General features: G+C 37.2%; 1 protein-coding gene across 1 annotated transcript in view; it reads left to right on the top strand.

Annotated features, from left to right (window-relative positions):
- The window catches only part of SNTG2 (syntrophin gamma 2), a 234,876-nt gene that overhangs the window by 151,366 nt on the left and 63,793 nt on the right, over nt 1-19,717 (top strand). The window contains exons 7-8 of the mRNA XM_071547809.1: nt 852-939; nt 7,460-7,551. Coding sequence (XP_071403910.1) covers nt 852-939; nt 7,460-7,551 — 180 coding nt within the window. The remainder of the gene's footprint in view (nt 1-851; nt 940-7,459; nt 7,552-19,717) is intronic.

Here is a 19,717-nt window from a genome sequence, read left to right as displayed (position 1 = left end):
TACACAAGTGGAAAAGTTCTAATGTTTGAGGTAATTCTGCATCTCATGAGGTTGGCAATGTGCTAAAATAGTGGTCTGAAACAACACTATCACCAGATTCCTCCAAATACTTTGGACCATTAAAAACATTTATGGAAGTAAGTTTGCTGTAGAAAGTTAGTTTCTTTTCTGCCTAATCCCTGCGTGCTCTGATCGTACTCAGATTGGAGGCCACAAGCCTTAGCATTCATTCAATACCTGTTTCCTGGGAGTCACGAATATGAAACTGGGGAATGCCTCTGCCCTTTAGTAGGAACTGAGTTCCATTAGAGAAGTTATTTGTAGTTCTGCATTTAAAAAGGCACCTTTCATAGTAGTGTGCATGTGTTGCCTTTTGGTTGGCAAATGGCTGGCAACAAAGAAAAATTAAGACTATATTTCAAAAACAAAAATGTGCTGAATGTGTTATCTGAATCAAACCAAATATTTGAGATCAAGATATGTATGATATATCAATATATCTTTATGTGTCTGGATGTATACACACAAACTAAAGTATCATCTACAGAAACACATATTTTCCTACTACCCTATGGCAGTTTTACAAAATCGGTTTGTGGAAGTTGTATTCAGCTGCTATATAAAATCAGGTTTTCGAGAAAATTTTTTATTCAGATTGTTCCACTAGTCTTGCCTACTCTTTTCCATTGTTGGTGTGGCTCGATCCTTAATCTATTCTACATTCCCAGTCAGAAATGTGTATACTGAGTTTATTATAGATCAACAGAAACGTTGATTTCATTCTAAGTAATGTTCTTTCTGTGACTGATGGTTCTTTGCTTTAAAGTGTCTGTTATTTGTCACACTGACAGGTACACCTACTGCGAAATGCTGGCGATGAAGTTACCATCACCGTTCAGTACCTCAGGGAAGCTCCATCATTTTTAAAGCTCCCATTAGGTAAGAGGAAATTAACGGATCGGAGGAATTTGTTTTCCTCTTTGCAGTACTCTCATAATACGCTGACAGTGACAGAAATAGAAATTCAATCTTTGAGTGCTTTACAGGAAGGAACAGAAAATTTTCTGTATACTTTACTGTTTAACATATAAGAATCTACTGCATACTGCCTCACTGTTTCTGTATAATTCATTCAAAATAAAGCAAAAAAAAATCATTAAAATGCAGTACAGTCATGGGTGATACCTGAAAGTTTTTCAACAGAAGCTTTGCCTGAATACACTAAAATAGTGTTTACAAACGTTTGAATCATACATACAGATTGAAAGGTACTTTCAGGGCACTTACCAAACAAATGGATAACATTGATTATGTATTTTTCATAAATTGCTTTGCTATTTTGATTTGTTTTGTCAGAGAGCAGAATTATCATGTGACAACTGAGTAGTTTAACAATAGCAATACTAAATTGTGTATGAACAATGCAGACAAAGGGAGTTTTGGGTTCTTCTGGTTAGAAGATAAAATAATCAAGTTGTACAGTTGCGATCAATGTTGCAAGTAGAAAAATGTTCATATCAGCTGACTTAATCAGACCAAATTATTTATCTTAACAGATTATTAAATAAGCCAAAAGATTTGAAATGTGCTTTGTTATTTGGATTTATTTAAGTTGGGTTCAACTATGTACTTTTTTTTTTCTCATTTCTACAGAATCATAGGTGTCATAGTCTAGCTCTTGCCATTAGAAGAGTGTTGATAATTTAATCTATATTCTTACACTTGTTAAAAGCAAACTAGACAGGCTTCTTCTAAGCTGAACTATACAATTCATACTAAAACCTCTATTTCAGTTCTCTCTGCCTATCATTTGCATTTGAAAGTGGAATATAAGTTCAAAGAAATCTTATTTTTACATTTTGAGATCTTTGTATGGTCAGTGTTTCTTATAATGAATCTTCGGGTTTTGTCGTCCTACTTTTCCTACTAGGTCATCAGACAAATGTCTATAATGCCTTGGTTAACTGTGTCTAAGTTTAAACATGATTTTGTCAAGCTAGTAGCATCTTTCCGGTAGTTTCTGTATTGGTCCCTCTTCGTACATCATGGGAAACTAGCTTTCTCACCAGAAAGCATTGCAGCCCTTCCTGTCTGGGAGTTGGAGTTCATGGCACTGCTTCCACGAAGTGCTATTTCTGGAAAGAGAGAGCAGTGATTACCAAAGAGGTCATCTTCAATCTCCATGTGACCAGCTTGTACCATTTGGAGTCTGCCCCTGATTACTCTTGTTCAAAGAAAACCTGTTTGGAAAAGGGAAGATAGTGCCATTTTAGACAAGCTACTGCTGACTATCAACAAGCACAGCAGAGAAGCAATGCTTCTGAAATGAGACATCTTGGGTATCAACTGCTCATTTTGGGAAGCTTATTAGACTTGCTTCCTTTATGCAGAGCATGAGGAAATTTTTGGCAAGCATTATACTACCCTGCCCAGTCCCATGCCACATTCTCAAAATGAGCAGTTGGTTTCTCAGACATCTGAGAAACTTGAAAAATGACCCCTCCTCAACTGAACCTGGACCTCAAGTGATCTTTGGTAAATGATTTGCAATAAGTACTCATTCTTGCGGTGAGAATATGAAAAAATAAGATGTATAAAATTATGGAAAATAGTTCTGGTTTAAGATTAAATACAGTGAAGTTATGGAGAATAGTAGCAGTGAGATAAAGCACCCCATTTCCAGAAGGGCTTTTCACAAGTCCATGCACAAAAGGGAATTCCAGTCGTAAAGCATCAGTGACACATATAACAAGCTAAGTAGCAATTCCGCTATGCAATAAAGAACTTTCCAAATCACACTGCAGGCAGGATGTAAGTGCATACATGCATAATTCTGAAGCATCTTGGCTTTTCTTGGCATCCCAGAAGACTCAGGCACATGATCGCTACCTTCCAGCATTCTGTCAGACCAGCTGCTGTGCTGGCAATTTTAGTGCTGCGGTATGTTCACTTCAAAAGCAATTATACTGTCTCTTCCTATTACCCATATTATTGTTATGAGCACATCATCAGGAGTAGCATTTACTTCCCATTCTTTCTTCTTATACCTCTTCCTTCCCTACACCATCTTATGCCACAGCTAGCAAAGCACATGATGTTACAGCGTGAAAATGTCCGCCTGCAGTTCTCACCACATTTTTCTGGCTGTCTCAGTCTTTCATTACTGTGAACAACAAATACAGAATTTGGCATGAGTTTAGACATGGATACTGATTAAGTAGCACTTAAGGATGAGACAAGGACTGCTTGTTTCTGTTTGGAGGAGGCCCTAACCGAGGGGATGTCAGGATTGATCGTTGTTTCTTTCATATCTCTCTGGGACACTTAGCCCTTACTGGACTATTATGAGACTGTCCATAATAGTAAATGAAATTATGCCAACAAATATTCTCTGCCACAGTTATTTGATCAGAAGTTTTATTAAATATTGCAGAATGCCTGGCATAATTTTGCATAGGGAAAGTAGTTCTTTCTCAAAAAACTCTCAGGCCTGGATCAGAAGTTGTTATGGGCCAGTTAGGTCATTAAATTTCTGTCTCATTGGGTTGCTTGGCTCCATGGATAGGATGATTACTCATCCTATGGTTCTGGTTGGTGCTAAAGTCTCTGTCAGCCAGAGAAAGGATAGATTTGTCTTTATTTAAACCATAAGAAGAAATTTTGGGGTTTCGAGCTGGATTAGGACATTATGATTGACTATGAGTTATTTGTTAGCCTGTTACAGGATAATTATGGCATAGCTCTTGAGTATTGTCATTAAGGTTTCCCTGCATCTAAGTCCATTAGCCATCCCAGAGTTGAGCTGGTCTTGTAGGACTCTTTTAGGTAATATTCACTGCTGCTGGGAAAACTCTTCAGGGCATTTTATGGTAAAACAGATATTTTCAAAATTTTTCTATTGGATAGTTATACTAAGTTATCAGAATATTCTGAACTTGCAAAGCTTGCAGTGTAATTAAAAGTCATCAGGAGTATTTAATTTAATTTTATGTTTTGGAGTTTGCCTATGACATGATTAGCAAGTTCAGTAAATGGGCTTTTATTTATATATAAGAGTTATCCAGTATCATTCAGCAAAGCTAACCAGAAGAAAAATTGCTGTAAATAATAACATCTTGCTGACTGCTTGCTGTACATTGATCTGCTGTAGTGCATTTTGATGGTTGTTTGTTATTTAGAGAGTCCATATAATTCACTGACTGAAACAAACAACCCTGTGTTGAGGGTACTCTGAGTTGACCAGAACATTAATACAGATCTTTCTAGGTCTAGAAAGCCTAAGGCTTTTAAAGTTAAAAATAAAATCCAGGCTTTATAAAAATAAGTAGTAGAATGCCTAACTTTTTAAATTGAAAAATCTCAGTAATTCTGTCAAAAGGATTATAAAACAATTTATAAGCAACTCCTACTTTTACCACTGCAAAGGAGTTCTTATGTTTAGTGTCAGCTAACTGGGTGATTTCCTGAGTTACTGCTGGCTCTTCAAAATCCCCCGTGATCCTTACAAAGGTTCTTTCTCTCATCTCAGAGTTCTGCAGGGTTTTTTTATGCTACCCCCTGGGGCATCTCAGTCTGTGAACTACAGACTCCCATATCCTTGCCTTCTCTCTATCTTTCTGACTCCTTCTCACTTCACAAGGTATGTTGTGTGATTTTGTTGGTTTGTTTTTTGTTTTTTTTCTCTGACCACATTCAGTTATTGCTCAGGTAAAGATCAGGAAAAGATCTTTTCCTGTCCCACAGGATGCTTCCTAACCCAGCCTTCTCAAAAGAACAAGCCACAGATGAGTATAAGCAAATTAAACAGATAATGCCTGTGATAGGATAGGTTTGCATTTTTCTTAGGCTGATGGTCTATGATTTGGGTGAAATAAGAGAACATTTAGGCAGTAATGATTGCTGGAAATCTCACCACTTACCAAATACCTTTTTTTCTGGCATTTTCAGGATTCTCTGTTGTGGCCATGAAGTGGGGAGTTATCTGTAGCAAATGTTTTATTTTACCCCCAGTCTACCAGACGGATTACAACTATGGATAAGAGAAAAAAGAAAGGGTTGTTGTAATCGGTGACTCCCTTTTGAGGGGAACTGTCGGCCAGACCCATCCTACAGGGCGGTTTGCTGCTGTCCCGGGGCCAGGATGAGGGATATTACTAAGAGACTTCCTAAGCTAGTTCAACCCTCAGACTATTACTCGCTGTTGGTTGTCCAGGTTGGAAATGATGACATCAATGAAAGAAGTACCAGGGTAATTAAAAAAGATTTTAAGTCACTGGCCCGATCATGTCATGGGACAGGAGCACAGGTAGTAATTGCCTCGGTTCCTTTGCTAGCCGGGATGAATGAGGAGATAAATAAGGAGAGGTATAGGAAAGCCCAGCTTACCAATAGGTGGCTTAGGGACTGGTGGTACCAGCAAAATTTGGGGGGTTTTGATCATGGGGCAAACTCCGAGTTGCCCAGTCTCCTCAAACCAGATGGGCTTCATCTATCTAGTTAAGGACAAAAGAACTGTAGCCCATAAGTTGACAGGGCTGGTTAGAAGGGCTTTAAACTAGGCTTGAAGGGGGAAGGGACTGAAACTGGGCTCTTCAGAGATAAGCCTAAGGGTGTAGAGCCTGAGTTGAGAGTAAAATCAATGGCCCAGCTGAAGTGCTTGTACACTAATGCACGCAGTATGGGAAACAAACAAGAGGAGATGGAAGCCATACATAGTGCAGCAGGAAAACTGTGACATAGTTGCTGTCACAGGAACATGGTAGGATGACTCACACATCTGGAGTGCTGCTATGGGGGACTACAAGCTCTTCAGAAAGGACAGGCGGGGTAGGAGAGGTGGAGGGGTGGCTTTATATGTTAGAGAGTCTCTTGACTCTGTTGAACTTGAGGTCAGCAGTGACAAGGTTGAGTGCCTGTGGACCTGAATCAGGGGGAAGGCCAACAAGGCTGACACCCTTGTGGTTACAGACTGCCCAGCCAGGATGATGAAGGGAATGAATTATTCTACAAGCAACTGGCAGATGTCTCAAAATATCCAGCCCTTGTTCTTGTGGGTGACTTTAACCTGCCAGATATCTGTTGGGAGCTTCATACTGCAGAGAAGAGGCAGTCTAGGAGGTTCCTGAAGTGTACCGGGGATAATTTCCTTCATCAAAACCTCTACGCTGGACTTCCGGAGGGCAGATTTTGGCCTATTCAAAAGATTAATTCAGAGCATATCTGGGAAACAATCCTTAAAAACAAGGGGATTCAGGAGAGATGGACATATTTCAAGCAGGAAATTTTGAGGGCACAGCAACAGTCTACACCAGTGTGCCGAAAGGCCAGCTGGAGGGGAAGACAGCCAGCTTGGTTAAATAGGGAGATTCTGTAGGAAATCAGGGATAAAAAGAAAGTTTACAGACTGTGGAAAAAAGAGCTGGCTACTTAAGAATTTGTGAAGATACACTGTTGTTGAATTAAGTTCCATTTTGCTAAATCTTCCGCATATATAGAATAGATGCATATGAAAGTATGACTAAGAATGACTTTTTGACTTCCTTGATGTTAGACTTGACAGGCCTATTAATGTGAAGTGATTTACACGCAATTTCAGGTGAATTTTTTAGATGGAAAAGTGTGTTTTCAGTGATGGTGATGAATATACTGCTGTGCAATTGATTTTATGTGTATTATTGATAAGACCAAGTGCTGTCTGACAGTAATTGTGTATTATTGGTGCTGTTATTAAGCTGAAATTACACAATGATGTGACTTTGTGCTGTTTTCATTATTATACGTTGCAAAAGCATTAAGCTTTCCGGGAGTCGCTTTTAACCACTAAAGGATCATGATGCAAAACTTCTAAGAGAAGAGATATTTTAAAGACTAAAACTGTGTAGTCTTACATATTGACATGGTATCAACAATTCAGGATGATCGTTTCATTTCAATTTCTGAGTATGAGAAGGCACATCTTTCTTCAAAGGCATTTTAAGGAAAAGATGCATTCATTAATAAAGTGCTCGTATGTGTCCAGTTAGCATTTGCCTAAGAGTTTCCTATTAGCTTATTTTATAAATACAGTCCATGGTTATACTCTAAGTGGAGACTTTAAAGACTCAGTAGGAAACTTATTTATTAAATTAATGGATTTTGTATTACTGAATTCTTACTTGGTTTTGAATATATCATTCTCAGACTAAAAATGGGCTTAATCCTGAAGCCAGTTAAGACTGCAAACAGTTCTCATGAGCCCAGCCTCTATAAGATGACATCTGGCTACCTTTGTTTCTCGCTAGACATTAAGTATAGCATACAGACATTTTATTGGCTGTCTTTCTAAAATGCATGTAGTATTTCGGTCTGGGTTTTGTGAATCATATTAAAAATGCTTCTTGTTTTATAGCTGGAATAGATACTGTCTGATATATTCATATATTTTAACATAAGTAGTTACGTTTCATTATCCAAATTCCAGGTTCCCCTGGACCATCAAGTGAGCATAGCAGTGGAGCTTCATCACCTCTCTTTGACAGTGGCTTACATTTAAATGGAAACTCAACTAACACGGTAAACAAATGAATAGTAAAAACATTATATAAGCTATGTAAGTTCTCTTCCCATTCTGACCTTCAAAATGCCAGTGTAAGACTGCCCTAATTCTATTGTTTGTAATTTTAAAGAGCTTATACTGTAAAAGTCTGTATTTACAAAGTCACCAACATGGAGTCCTGCACTGCTGGGTTCTTACTCAGAGGCAACTGAGAAGGTTGTAAAATTGGGCACAGTAAGATTTTAATCATTGTTTACATTAATTCTTTGAACTTTTGTCATACTTTGTTGAATTGTAGAATTGTACTATTGAATTTAATCCAGCTAGAGATGCTGAAGTGTACATGGAATTCAGAAAATAAAGTTGAATTCTTGAAGCAAACTTTTTTTAATAGGAAAGAAAGGGAGAAAAACAGCAAGAAGGAAATGGGAAAGCTGACTTAAGGTGGAAAAAATGGCTGTTTCTTTAGCCTGGAGTATATTCAGTTTTTCTGCAGTGAACAGCTATGATTAATTTATTATTATTAATAATAATAATGTTTGGTGTATAATAATTCTAAAATATATTATAGAATTATAATTATATTCATAATTAGCATTATTATTCTTACTATTATTACTATTTTTGTTAATTGCAACATTCCGGGGAAAGAGCAGAAGTTACTTTCTCCAGGAAAAATACTAGTCACCAAAGCCAAAGAAGATAGGATGCCTTGTTAAGCAACAATGCTGTACTTCTAATAATGAAGATTGAAGATGTAAATAATAGATGCACAAGACATTCATGGGCATTCATGCTCAAAGCCTGTTTAGGTCCTGACAACTGTGGCTGTAGTCTTTTAGCTGGACTGAAACAGAAAGAATACCTGGTGAAAGGACAGAAGGCTTCTCTCCTGTTTTTCCTTTTCTGTCCTTCTCAGCCAGACATCAGTTTCTGATGCTTACTGTACTTCTCCCAACCTTCACACCTTTTTAAGCACTGTCTCTCTAAACTAGTTCTTAAGGTTTGTTTTCATCTGAAAAACATATAATTAGATATGGTAATATAAATGCATTATATACAAACAAACAATCAATACATAAATAGAAATATGCTTTTCTGGGCTAATACCTGTATTTCAGTGCTTGCTGTCCAAACTGGTCATAGATACAGCAAGTTTTGTGTTTATTTATTTATAATTTTCCAGATAATTATTACTTTTAGATACCTTGTACTGTTGTCTTGCTAAGGAGCCCAAATCTATCCTCAGGGTCCAGCATTTTTCAATGCCTGTCTACCAGGTGTTCTGCAAAGTCCTTTCTGCAAAGAGCTCATATTATAAGAAGACTATGATCAGATGATTGTCTGTGATCGCATTAGCACGTTTTAGTACATTGATGCCTATCAAGTGCTAGAATGAGTGTGCAATAAAAATTTTTAAGAATAATTATTACAGTACTGTGGGAATTGCACATGAATTTTACGCATTATAAAAACAGAAATAGGTGGCTGTGTGTTGTAGACTTGTAACAGAGTCTTTTAGATTCAGTTGCCAAGGTAGCACACAAAAAAACTGTGTATAATTTTGAAATATAAATGGAAAAACAGAAAGTAAAAAAAGGGACTACGAAACACTAAGGTACTAGCTTGCTTTCACACAGCACTTAATTTTTCTGAAGCTTGACATAAAATCACATGAAAAGCTGTGTATGCACCAGACACTATGACCTAGAAGTGGAATGCAGCAGAGCAATCTACCTAGTGGATTGTAAAAGTCATGATCTTCCTTCGTAGAAAACAAAATGAAAAAATACCGGATTCTTTCTGTAAAATGCAACAGCAAGGCTCTAAGTACTTTGAGCAGGAATGACTGGCTTTTGAGATGGTCCACTGGAGGTGTGTGTGGTCAAATTTTCTTTCAAACTAAGCTGTGAGTGTAACTGAGCTATGACCACATCTTGAAAAGGAGTTATAAACACATATCAACTACCATCTAGTGAGTGCTTCTATTTCTTTTTAATTGGACAGTTTTGTCTTTATGGTAAAGTAAGAGCAGAACTGACATTTCCTATAATGGCCAGTAAGGCTAATTATATTTAAAACCCATTTTTATGTCACTCTGGTAGGGGAGGTCTGACTCACCTTGAATATTTCATCTTGCAAGTTTGTGTTGCAGTTGCTTGTAACTTCCTCACCACACTCAGATCCATTCCATGTTAAACAAAGCACCTGTATTTATGAGTGGAAATGCTACTCCAAAAAGCACACAATGTAAAGGAAAGGACAGGACTGAAAGGTAAGGAATTAGTGTTATGCCACTTTTAACAAGCTGTCATTCAGCATGTTTGTTCTGAAAAGCAATAATAGAGAGGGACTAGAGCTAGCTTATATCATATAGACAGTAGTTTAGCCATCCTAACAGCGAGTTCTTTCTGCCTAATACAATTATACCATTTTCGGTTCTGGTGCTGACTTGCCTCTGATAGACCTATCTTTATCACCTCTGCTGTGAAGCATCTGTTATATGTGATGTGATATCATCTTCAGGATTTATATACATCCTTTCTGTAATATCAGAGCAGCTTGCAGTATAGCACTTTTAACAGGGTTGTCTGAAACCCAGAGAAATTAGTTGAACTGCTTTCTTCACACCCAATTATTATGTGCTTGGGCACTCTGACAAATGCTACAGGGATTGGCAGTGGCAGTTACATTCCTATGTACCTTATTAAACACAATGGGAAATTCCAGAGGGGAACATAGAACATACAGAGGAGGTGGTCTCTAGGCTAGTGAGTACAGGTTGTTTACCTGGAGCCTTGTAACTACAAAACAATGAAGAAAACACTGTAGACATCTCCTAGATGTCCAAATATTCGAGACATCCAGGCCAGCTCCCTGGAGAAAAATTTGTGGTGGGAAAAAAAACAAAAAGCCAGAAATAAAAAAAATTGCTGTTTAAGACACAATGGAATAGTATGAAAGTTAAAATGCAAAGGCAGAATATAGTAAGTTTTCATTTGTTTGAAAATCCAGCTTCCCTGGATTATCTAAAAGTGAAGTACTAACAAGTGAAGTGATAGCAGAGTAAAATGTTATTTTCTCTGTGTTCATGTAATTTAAAAGCTCTTAATTTAATTTTGTTAGTGTATGTTAAGTTTAGTTGGTTAGATGGAGCTAAACAGACATTTTAACATTTCCTGAATTGCTTTAAAATAGTTTTCCCTTTGTTTAATCTGCTAAATTAAACAGTTTGGCTTTAAAACAGACATTACCTACTTTATGACCAAGCAAAGTTCTTAAAAAGTGCTCTTTCTTGGTGGGACCAGTAGAATACTACATCTTTAATGTCTTAGTAGTCCTGGTTCCAGAGTGAGGAAATGATAGGACTTGGTCCCAAGGACTGAAAGGCAGAAAAGAAAGAGGTGGACATCCTTGTTCTGAGAGTAAAGCCATTCTGATGGATACTTTAGGAGAATGCATGACCAGATCGAGTTGAGATTGAATGGATGCCCGACATCTGAAAGCTTCAATAGTTTTATTTTTTTAATCTTCATGGGTTTTTCAATTCAGTCTAAACATGCTATTGATAATTCTTAAGGTTTATTTTATTCTTTAATTTTTATCATCCTGTAGCTCACTTTAAGAGAAATTTCAGTTCTTTTCTATTAGAGTGGTTTTGCATGTGATACTGATTGCCTCTGCTGCCTCTTCCTCTGAAACTCCGTGACTCTCACTGAATATGAAAGCAATGTAACTTTCAATTGACTTCCAGGTCACAGTGTAACATTTGATAATTATTTTGGTAAAATGATTAATGTAATAAATAAGAAAAATAGCTCACTCAGAGGTACAGCACTGGTTACTCTCATGAAAGTAATAGTCACTGTGTCTTCCATTTATTTGCTGAAGGGAAACTTAAAATAGATGAACACAGCCAGCTGCACTTAAATAGTTCAGGCTCCTGCTGTGCTGAGGATGTTTATGAAATGAGATAAACACACTGCAAATAAGTGTGCTCTTTTTTCTCAGTTAATAAAATATGAAGTGACTATCCCTTTTCCACATCAGGGAAAAATAATACAAATTTTCTATTTCTGATTACACCTCTCAGAAATCATAGCAGTAGAAGCTGGAAAGAACCTTTTAAATAACATCTTCCTGCTCCATTACAGTTGAATTGTAAGGAAATGCTTTTGATAGGGAGGATTGAATTTGATTCATTGAGATTTAGCTGTACAGAAGTGCTGTGTTTTCCTAGTTCTGATTAAAGTTGATTGGGCATTTCACTATGACGTTAATGAAGGAAATAAAAAGTATCTTTAAAAGTCTTACTTTTTAGTTATATTGATCCACACTGTCACTGCTAATCCACTTAGCAGACTTATTTCTTATGGTGTTTAACATTTGATTGATCAGATTGCTCATTTCATCTGTGCAGAAATTAAACCTTTGTATTTCCCAGTGAAGTTTAGTTAAATTTGGGTTTAGGTTTGTTTTGGTTTTGATTTTGGTTTGGTTTGGTATTTAACTCAGAGCCTTAACAGAAGGTGATGAAAGGAAATACAAAGGAAATCTTACTAGCTGCTAAATAAATGGATACTGACCAATATTTGCTGATTTATGACAACTAATATTAGCTTAAAAAGGGCTCACTTGAACCACTGAAAATTAATGTGATATTCACACACCTGCAAAGAAGATGGCTTTAATTTTGTAGGAGAGGTTGGACTAAATCTAAGTCTGTTTTCAATGGAAAAGAAGTCAAAGACCACTAAAGGTCAGATAAAAGATTACGACTTAGTTTTTTCTCTTTCAGAAGAAAAGTACGACAAGATCACAATGGAATTATTATTCCAAGTAGAAAGCAGTAATGTGCATTTGTGCATTTGTTAAGTATCTGTTTTCATTTTGTAATTATACGTATTTTCTCCATACACATCTCTTGCATGTGAATATATTGTTTCATACTGTTCTTATGAATTTGTTCATTTTAGTTTTCAGTACCAACAAAAGAAAATGGCTTTAGAGATACAGTCCAATTGATTTGTTTGGGTTTTTTTTTACAATTCCTTATAGAAATGGATAATTTCCTTTATCCATTTAATTTTTTTTTCTTAAATTACAATTAAAATATTTTTAGTCTGTTTGCTTACTGTATCAAAGGGGATGGTTCATCCAACTACTCAACAGGAAATTCACCCTTAGGGAGAGTTACATTGCTCTGTAGATTGCACTGAGTGTATTGAGTACCTTTTATTTGCACATATAGATAAATGAGTTTTGAGGAGTGGTGCTATTTCTTAGTGAATGGTGCTCTTCTGTTTGACCTATGATTCAGGAGTACAGTATGAGAGCTGCAGAGGAATTAAATTTGCATATGATTCTTGGACAAAATAATCTCTTTTTTTTTCCTCTTATTATCTGTTCCTCTGTATATATTTACAAAGGTGCAAAATGGACCACTTCAGGTCAGAGTTAGATTTTAAAGAGAAGTTAGAAATTCAAAACTCTTTTATGAGCAAATGTATGAGCAAATATATAAGAAAATTAAATTATGGCCATTTCTCACCTGTTGCAAACATTGTGAACAGAAAGGGCAACCATATTTCATGTGTTTCATCAGGGAGTACCAGAAGTCCTTGGTTAGAGGGAAATACACAGGGTAGCATTCATGAGGTTGAAGACTAAATAAGAAAGCTAAAGTGCTAGAGGAAATTAAAGCAAGGTTTTTCTTTTTTATTTTCCCTTTTTTTTTTTCCAAAATAGAAAGATCTGTTGCCCCAAGTTAGTGTTTGATTACTGTCCCAAATACCAGGCTGTGGTAGTGATCAGTGTGGAAGCAGAGATGGACATAGTGATAAGCTCGTGGTTTGAGGTTAGCATGGATGAACTGCAGCAGTTCAGGTACCTGTGTAAGTGGCTTATAGCAAAAAGTAATTGAGGCAAAAAAATTGAGGTAATGAGTTCTTCCCCAAAGTTCCATCCATGGTCATTCCACAAGTTCCTGCAACAAATTGACACTTACTGAGCTCCTAGTTAGTGATAGAAGCAGGAGTCAAGGCTCAGATTTGTCCTGAGGGGGTTGCAGACTTTGCAGGGTTCAAAGAGTTGCCCTAACCTTGAGCTAATTTTTCTAAGCAAGGACAGGATGCCCCATTTGCAGATATGAAAGGCTGCCAAAAGCTGTTTGTACCATCTGACGTTTGGATACACTCGCATTTATGGTGTAACACCATAATGATCTCATTGTTTTTTTTCTATTATTTTCCTTATATATATTTAATGTTAAATTTTGATTTCTGACTGCTATTGCAGTTTTTGAAGAGTCATAATTGCATCTTGCTTTTTGTGCTGAGATTTAATATAAACTACTCTGGCCCCTGTCCCCTACACCCAAAGGAAGAATATATCTGGAAAGATGTTCCAGGCAAGGTTGTTGAGGTTACCTGGGAACCAATTACATACTAGCTCAAGGGAAACAAATTAAAGGAAAAGGTGCAAGATTCTGTCAAATAGTCCATATGTATTCTCTAAAAATAGCTTACTTAGGCTTTACCCTATTGGTTCATTAAAAACATAATAATGTGCTAGCACCTAGCAGCACAACTGTAATGAAATATTCATTAATACTTGCACTGTAAACCACCTCTAGGGAAACTTACATAATTGAAAGGTTTTTAATTTGTTCCTCATGAGTAGAATAGTAATCCAATTGATTTAAATGCATAGCTAATGCAATGAACAGGGCAGTGTATATTCCTGTGTATTGCTGTACATGCTCTCCATGTAAACTTCACATATAGCTGGTTAGTGTCTGTAAACTCATCCATTAATTAAAATCATTAAATATTGTAAAATGCAGTCATTAAATTTCAGAAGCATGTAACTGATGCATCATTAAAATTGAAATAATGTTTCTTTTCTGTTATAAGCAGGAAGGGGTTGTTTCACATACTGTTTCACTTTCCTCCCATTTAATTAAACAACATCTGTCAATTAAATTATGGTATAATAGAGCTGTGCAATTAAAAGTTACTGCTTTCAATGAATTTTAAAGTAATCATATTACATGTCCAAATTGTTACTTCATCTGAAAGAGCTTGTTTCTTTATAGAAGCCTTTATCTATTGGTGATGCATACTTTACCAGATAATTACTGTCTTCTTAGAGCCACCACAGAATTCTGCAGCTGCATCTAAGAATTCCATTAAAAATAAGTAAATACAGACCCTCTCCTGAATTCATTTTGCATCAAAGGAGTGCCCAGGTATTTTGTATTTCAATATCATAATTAAATATCCCTGAATTCTGAGACAAGTTGAAGGCTCTAACTGACTTCTATTTACGTTAGATACCACTATATTTTGTTTCGTTAGTGGGGCACCACACAAGTTTGACTCATGTCTCTACTCCTGGCTGAACACCTGGTAGTTGTGTTGTTCAGCAATTAAAGTGCGCTAATGTAAGACTCTTTTACTGCTATATGGAGCAGTCTTGTTTTCTTCTCCAAGCAGCATACAGCCTCTGCTCCCTGTTTGTGCCTCTAATAAGTAGTAGCAAGTGCTCAGCTTTACTTAGATTAGATCAGTTCAGTGCTGCACTGAAAACTAACGTACCTATACAATATATACATATGTTTCAGTCGTTGACCTGACTGAAAACTATAGTGACAGCACATACATTTCACTAGCAGTTGAATGGTTACTGGTGCAGTAAATTATGTAACTCTAATTGCCTTCCCCCAGAGTAAGTGCAAGGCAAAGCTTTCTATTTGAAAAGTATATTTCATTGAAGGCTTTCTTTGGAGTATGTTGTAATATTTTTAGTAATGGAGCTTTGACAAAACGCACTACCGTTTGCACCAACAAGATGCAAGAAAGTTAGTATTTTCTAAAAGTTTTTAACAAAATCCACTAAAACTTATTGGCCAATGTTTTCAGTTGTAGCTTAAGGAGAAGAAGTTATGCAAAGCTATTTTATCATTTCAGAGTTCAAGGCATGTATGGAAGACACTCTAGTCATACGATTTAGTTCTAGGTAGCCCTATGAGGAGCAGGGATCTGGACTCTGATCCTTATGGGTTCCTTTCAACTTAAGACGTTCTGTGGTTCTATGTTTCTATGATTTCAACCTCAGAGTCATTTTTACTAGAAAAATATGTCAATATTTAAGTATCAAACATATTAATGTTTCTGCTATTTTCATGTTCATATTTTACAGATAAATACTTTATGTTCTTTTCAGAAGTCCTCAGAAATGCTCACTAAAATGGAAACAGCAAAAAATTACCTTGAGAGATAAATAACAGGATCATCATTATCTTTCTGGATCAGTGCCCACAAGGAGAGGAATCTAAAATTAGTCATACCTCTTACATTGCCATATTCCTGGTAGAAATACCTGTTTATGAAACAAGATGAAGACTTTAATGATACACTTTGAAATATTAAGTCTTCTAAAGCAAAAAACAGATAAATTCCGAATTATCAGTAAAAGGTTACATTTTTTCCCTAATGGATAACAGACTTCATTCTTATTTCATAATGTAGCACAATCATTTAGGTTAGAAAAGATCTCTAAGATCATCAAGTCCAACCCGAGCTTAACCTGAAATGGCCAAGTCCACTACCAAACCATGTCCCTAAGCACTCTGTCTACATGCCTTTTAAATATCCCCAAGGACAGTGACTCAACCACTTCCCTGGGCAGCCTGTTCCAATGCTTGAAAACCCTTTCTGTGAAGGAATTTTTGCTAGTAAGCAACCTAAACCTCCCCTGGTGCAACAGAGTGTGTTTCCCCTTGTCCCATTGCTTGTTATTTTGGACAAGAGACTGACTTCCGCCTGGCTACAGCCTCCTTTTCAGGTAAATGTAGAGAATTGTAAGGTACCCCTAGAGCTGCCTTTTCTCCAGCCATTTGCCTTCTTGGCCACCTGGGCACGCTGCTAGCTCACGTTCAGCCGGCTGTCAACCAACACCCTCAGGTCTTTCTGCAGTGGGCAGCTTTTCAGCCACTCTTCCCCAAGCATGTAGCTCTACATGGAATTGTTGTGACCCAAGTGCAGCACCCAACACTTGTTCTTGTTGAACCGTATACAGTTGTCTTTGGTCCACTGATCCAGCCTTTCCAGATCCCACTGCAAAGCCTTCCTACCCTCCGGCAGATCAACATTCCCACCCATCTGCAGACTGACTGGGGGAGCCTTTGATCCTCCCATCCATATTATTGATAAAGATGTGTAATAGGACTGAGCCCTGGGGATCATGACCCTTGACCAGCTAACAGCTGGATGCAGCACACTCACCACCACTCCCTGGGCTTTCCAGCCAGTTTTTTACCCAGAGAGCAATACCTGTCCAAGCCATGGGCTCCCATCTTTTCCAAGAGAATGCTGTGAAAGGCAGTGTCAAAGCAATTGTTGAAGTCCAGGTAGTCAAAATCCACAGCCTTTTCCTTATCCACTAGGCCAGTGACCTTGTACTAGAAGATCAGGCTGGTCAAGCAGGACCTGCCTTCCCTAAACCCATGCTGCATGTGCCTGATCACCTTGTTGTCCTGCACTCATAATGGTTGCTGGTCAAAGCCCTATCCAGCCTGGGCTTGGATACTTCCCAGGATGGGGCATCAAGACTTGCCTTTCTACAAAACAGATAGTGTTTGTAATATGAGATGACAAATATATTTAAAAGCAAGATTAATTATGCTCAGTAATGTGATCCTGTGTTTCTGATTTAAATTTCATTTACCCAGCTTCAACCTTCCTGAAGCCCATGTTTAACCAAAGAGCAGTATGTCAACCTAAAATAACACAGTGGATCCTTTCAAGGTGTGGCCCTAGCAACATCTGGAAATTAAATTACTAGAGGGTGTTCAGAAAAACTTCCTTCAGAGGACATGATATTTTTCTTGCAGAGATTTAGAATTAATGACAGTTTAAATGAAAATAAGGTAAAATAACTGAGTTTCCCAAGATCTGCAAATTATATGTGACAAAAAGATGAAAAATGGACAGGCTCAGCCAGCTGGGATCTTTTCCCTGGCTTCCTTCTTGTGCTCTTGATGGAAACTTAACTGTAGAGACATCCCACTTAGTGGAAGACTTTCTGAACTCACTCTACTTCTGGGAAGACTTTTTTGTTGCCCCATAATGAATTTTTATATAGTTTTTTAAGAAAGCAGCAGAACACTTGCCTATATTGTCCTTCATAGGTCAGGGATATCTAATGGGATACAGAGTCAGACCCTGCTCCAGGTCAACAGTACACAGCTGTCCCAGGTAGGTAGTGATTATGTGTCATTACAACTTGATTCTTGTTCAGTGTTCCGTCAAAAATGAGATTTTTGTGTTCAATCCATTTCTTTATGGGCAGGTGTTACAAGCAAATTGACATTAATTGGTGACATTGTTGGCAGTCTCTGCAGAAAACCAAAGGTGTAAAATGAACCGGAGCATAAAAGCTGTGATTGTAGAGATGATCTCTCTTTTAGTGCTTTGGAGGAGTGGTGTGGGGAGTTTTCAACATGAGCAGCAGCAGCTGATTTGTAGAGAGATGGTTTGAAGGTCAGCCAGCTCACTACACTGGGTCAGACCAGAGAACCATCTAGCCTTGTTCCCAGCAGGTGCCTTCTAGAGAATGCAAAATCAGAGGAAATATATACACTCATTGATAGAGTATATTTCCTGCACTTCCAGTGACTGCTGACCTAGGTGCTTCCTGAACCATAGTTTGTTATATAGACTAGTAATTTGTTTTATCCTACTATTTTCAACTTCTAATCAATACCCCAGCTTTGTATGTGAAAATGGCAAGAGAACTGTTGTTTTCTAATCCTTTTCTCTGTTACTTAATTTTTAAAATCCTTGGTGATACAGTTCCCTTACGAGTTTCTTATCAAGTTTAATGAAACTTTGTTAACTAAATTGTTAAAATACAATTCCGTTCCTTTCAACATCTGGTTTTCCCACAACAGCAAGATCTAAATTTTGAGCGTTAATTGCCTGTTCTTATCCCATTACAGTAAGGGGAAAGTTAATACTGTCTTTCTTCAAGTATATTGCTATACATTCACCTACTAAATTTTTAGCAGTCCTTTTATCTCTCAGCCATTCAGTATAATGAGCTTCTTCTGCAGCTGTTTCCTATTTGGTTTTCTTTTCATGCATCTTTGTTGCTTGTTATGCATAGGCAACTTGGGCAGTCTGGTGTTCACCCTCTTGTCCAGACCATTAATCAGTATCTCAGTTGGTTAAAACTTGGTTGTAATAATGCCAAGGTCATGGGTTCAATCCCCTATGTGGCCATTGACTTAAGAGTTGGACTCGATGATCCTTGTGGGTCCCTTCCAACTCAGAATAGTCTGTGATTCTGTGATTCTGTAATATACTGAACAGCCCATGTAACTTTGGGAGTCCACTGATAGTACTCTACTGCTGTGTTTTGCTTGCATAATTTAGATAATTTTTAATTTGATAATTTCACCTTATTTAACAGCTAGTTAAATAACTTATTGTGAGGCACAAAAGGCTTTTGGAAACCCAAGTACACGCTGGCAATTGCTTCTCTCATATTAATTAACAGATTGGAAAACTCTAAAAGATTTGTGAGGCAAGTCCTCTGTTTGCAAAAGTTGTATTTTGTTTCCTCCTCAGTTTCTTAGTTTTATCTGTGTGTATTGAAAAGGATATATCAAGGAATCTCAGATTGAATTGTTAATAGGTCCTATAATAGTATTTTTTTCTGTGTAATGGTCATATAGACATATTTATGCCCTCCTCTGTCCTTAAGATGAACAGGGGGCAGTCCGACTTTGTGTTCTACTATAAATTGGTAAGTGGGATGTATTTTAATAAGAAATACACATTTGAAACTTGTACCAGTTTGACCCCTTTGTATCCTTTCCCTGTTCTTGGTCATTAATGTTCAGTTCTTGCAGCGGGGTTTTTGCAGGTATAAGTAGTCCAGAACTGTGGGGGAAAAAAGTAAATTACTCCTTCTACTCTATTTTTCAAATACGAAAACCTTGAAATTGTCAGGGAAAGGCTCTTTTTCTCTAGGAGTCTACAGAAGTTGTAACAGTTTAGCATTTTGACATATATATTTCTATGCTGCAGTTTCATAGCTTTGGGGTTAATAGATTTTGACAAGGTTGTGTTGGCTGTTTTTCCCCTTCAATTCACTAAGGTAATGAATACCTGTGAT

Source organism: Pithys albifrons, chromosome 2, assembly GCF_047495875.1.
Source record: "Pithys albifrons albifrons isolate INPA30051 chromosome 2, PitAlb_v1, whole genome shotgun sequence".
In the NCBI taxonomy this organism is placed as follows: domain Eukaryota; kingdom Metazoa; phylum Chordata; class Aves; order Passeriformes; family Thamnophilidae; genus Pithys; species Pithys albifrons.
The sequence above is the reverse complement of the archived record's forward strand: the minus strand, read 5'-3'. Positions and strand labels throughout refer to the sequence as shown.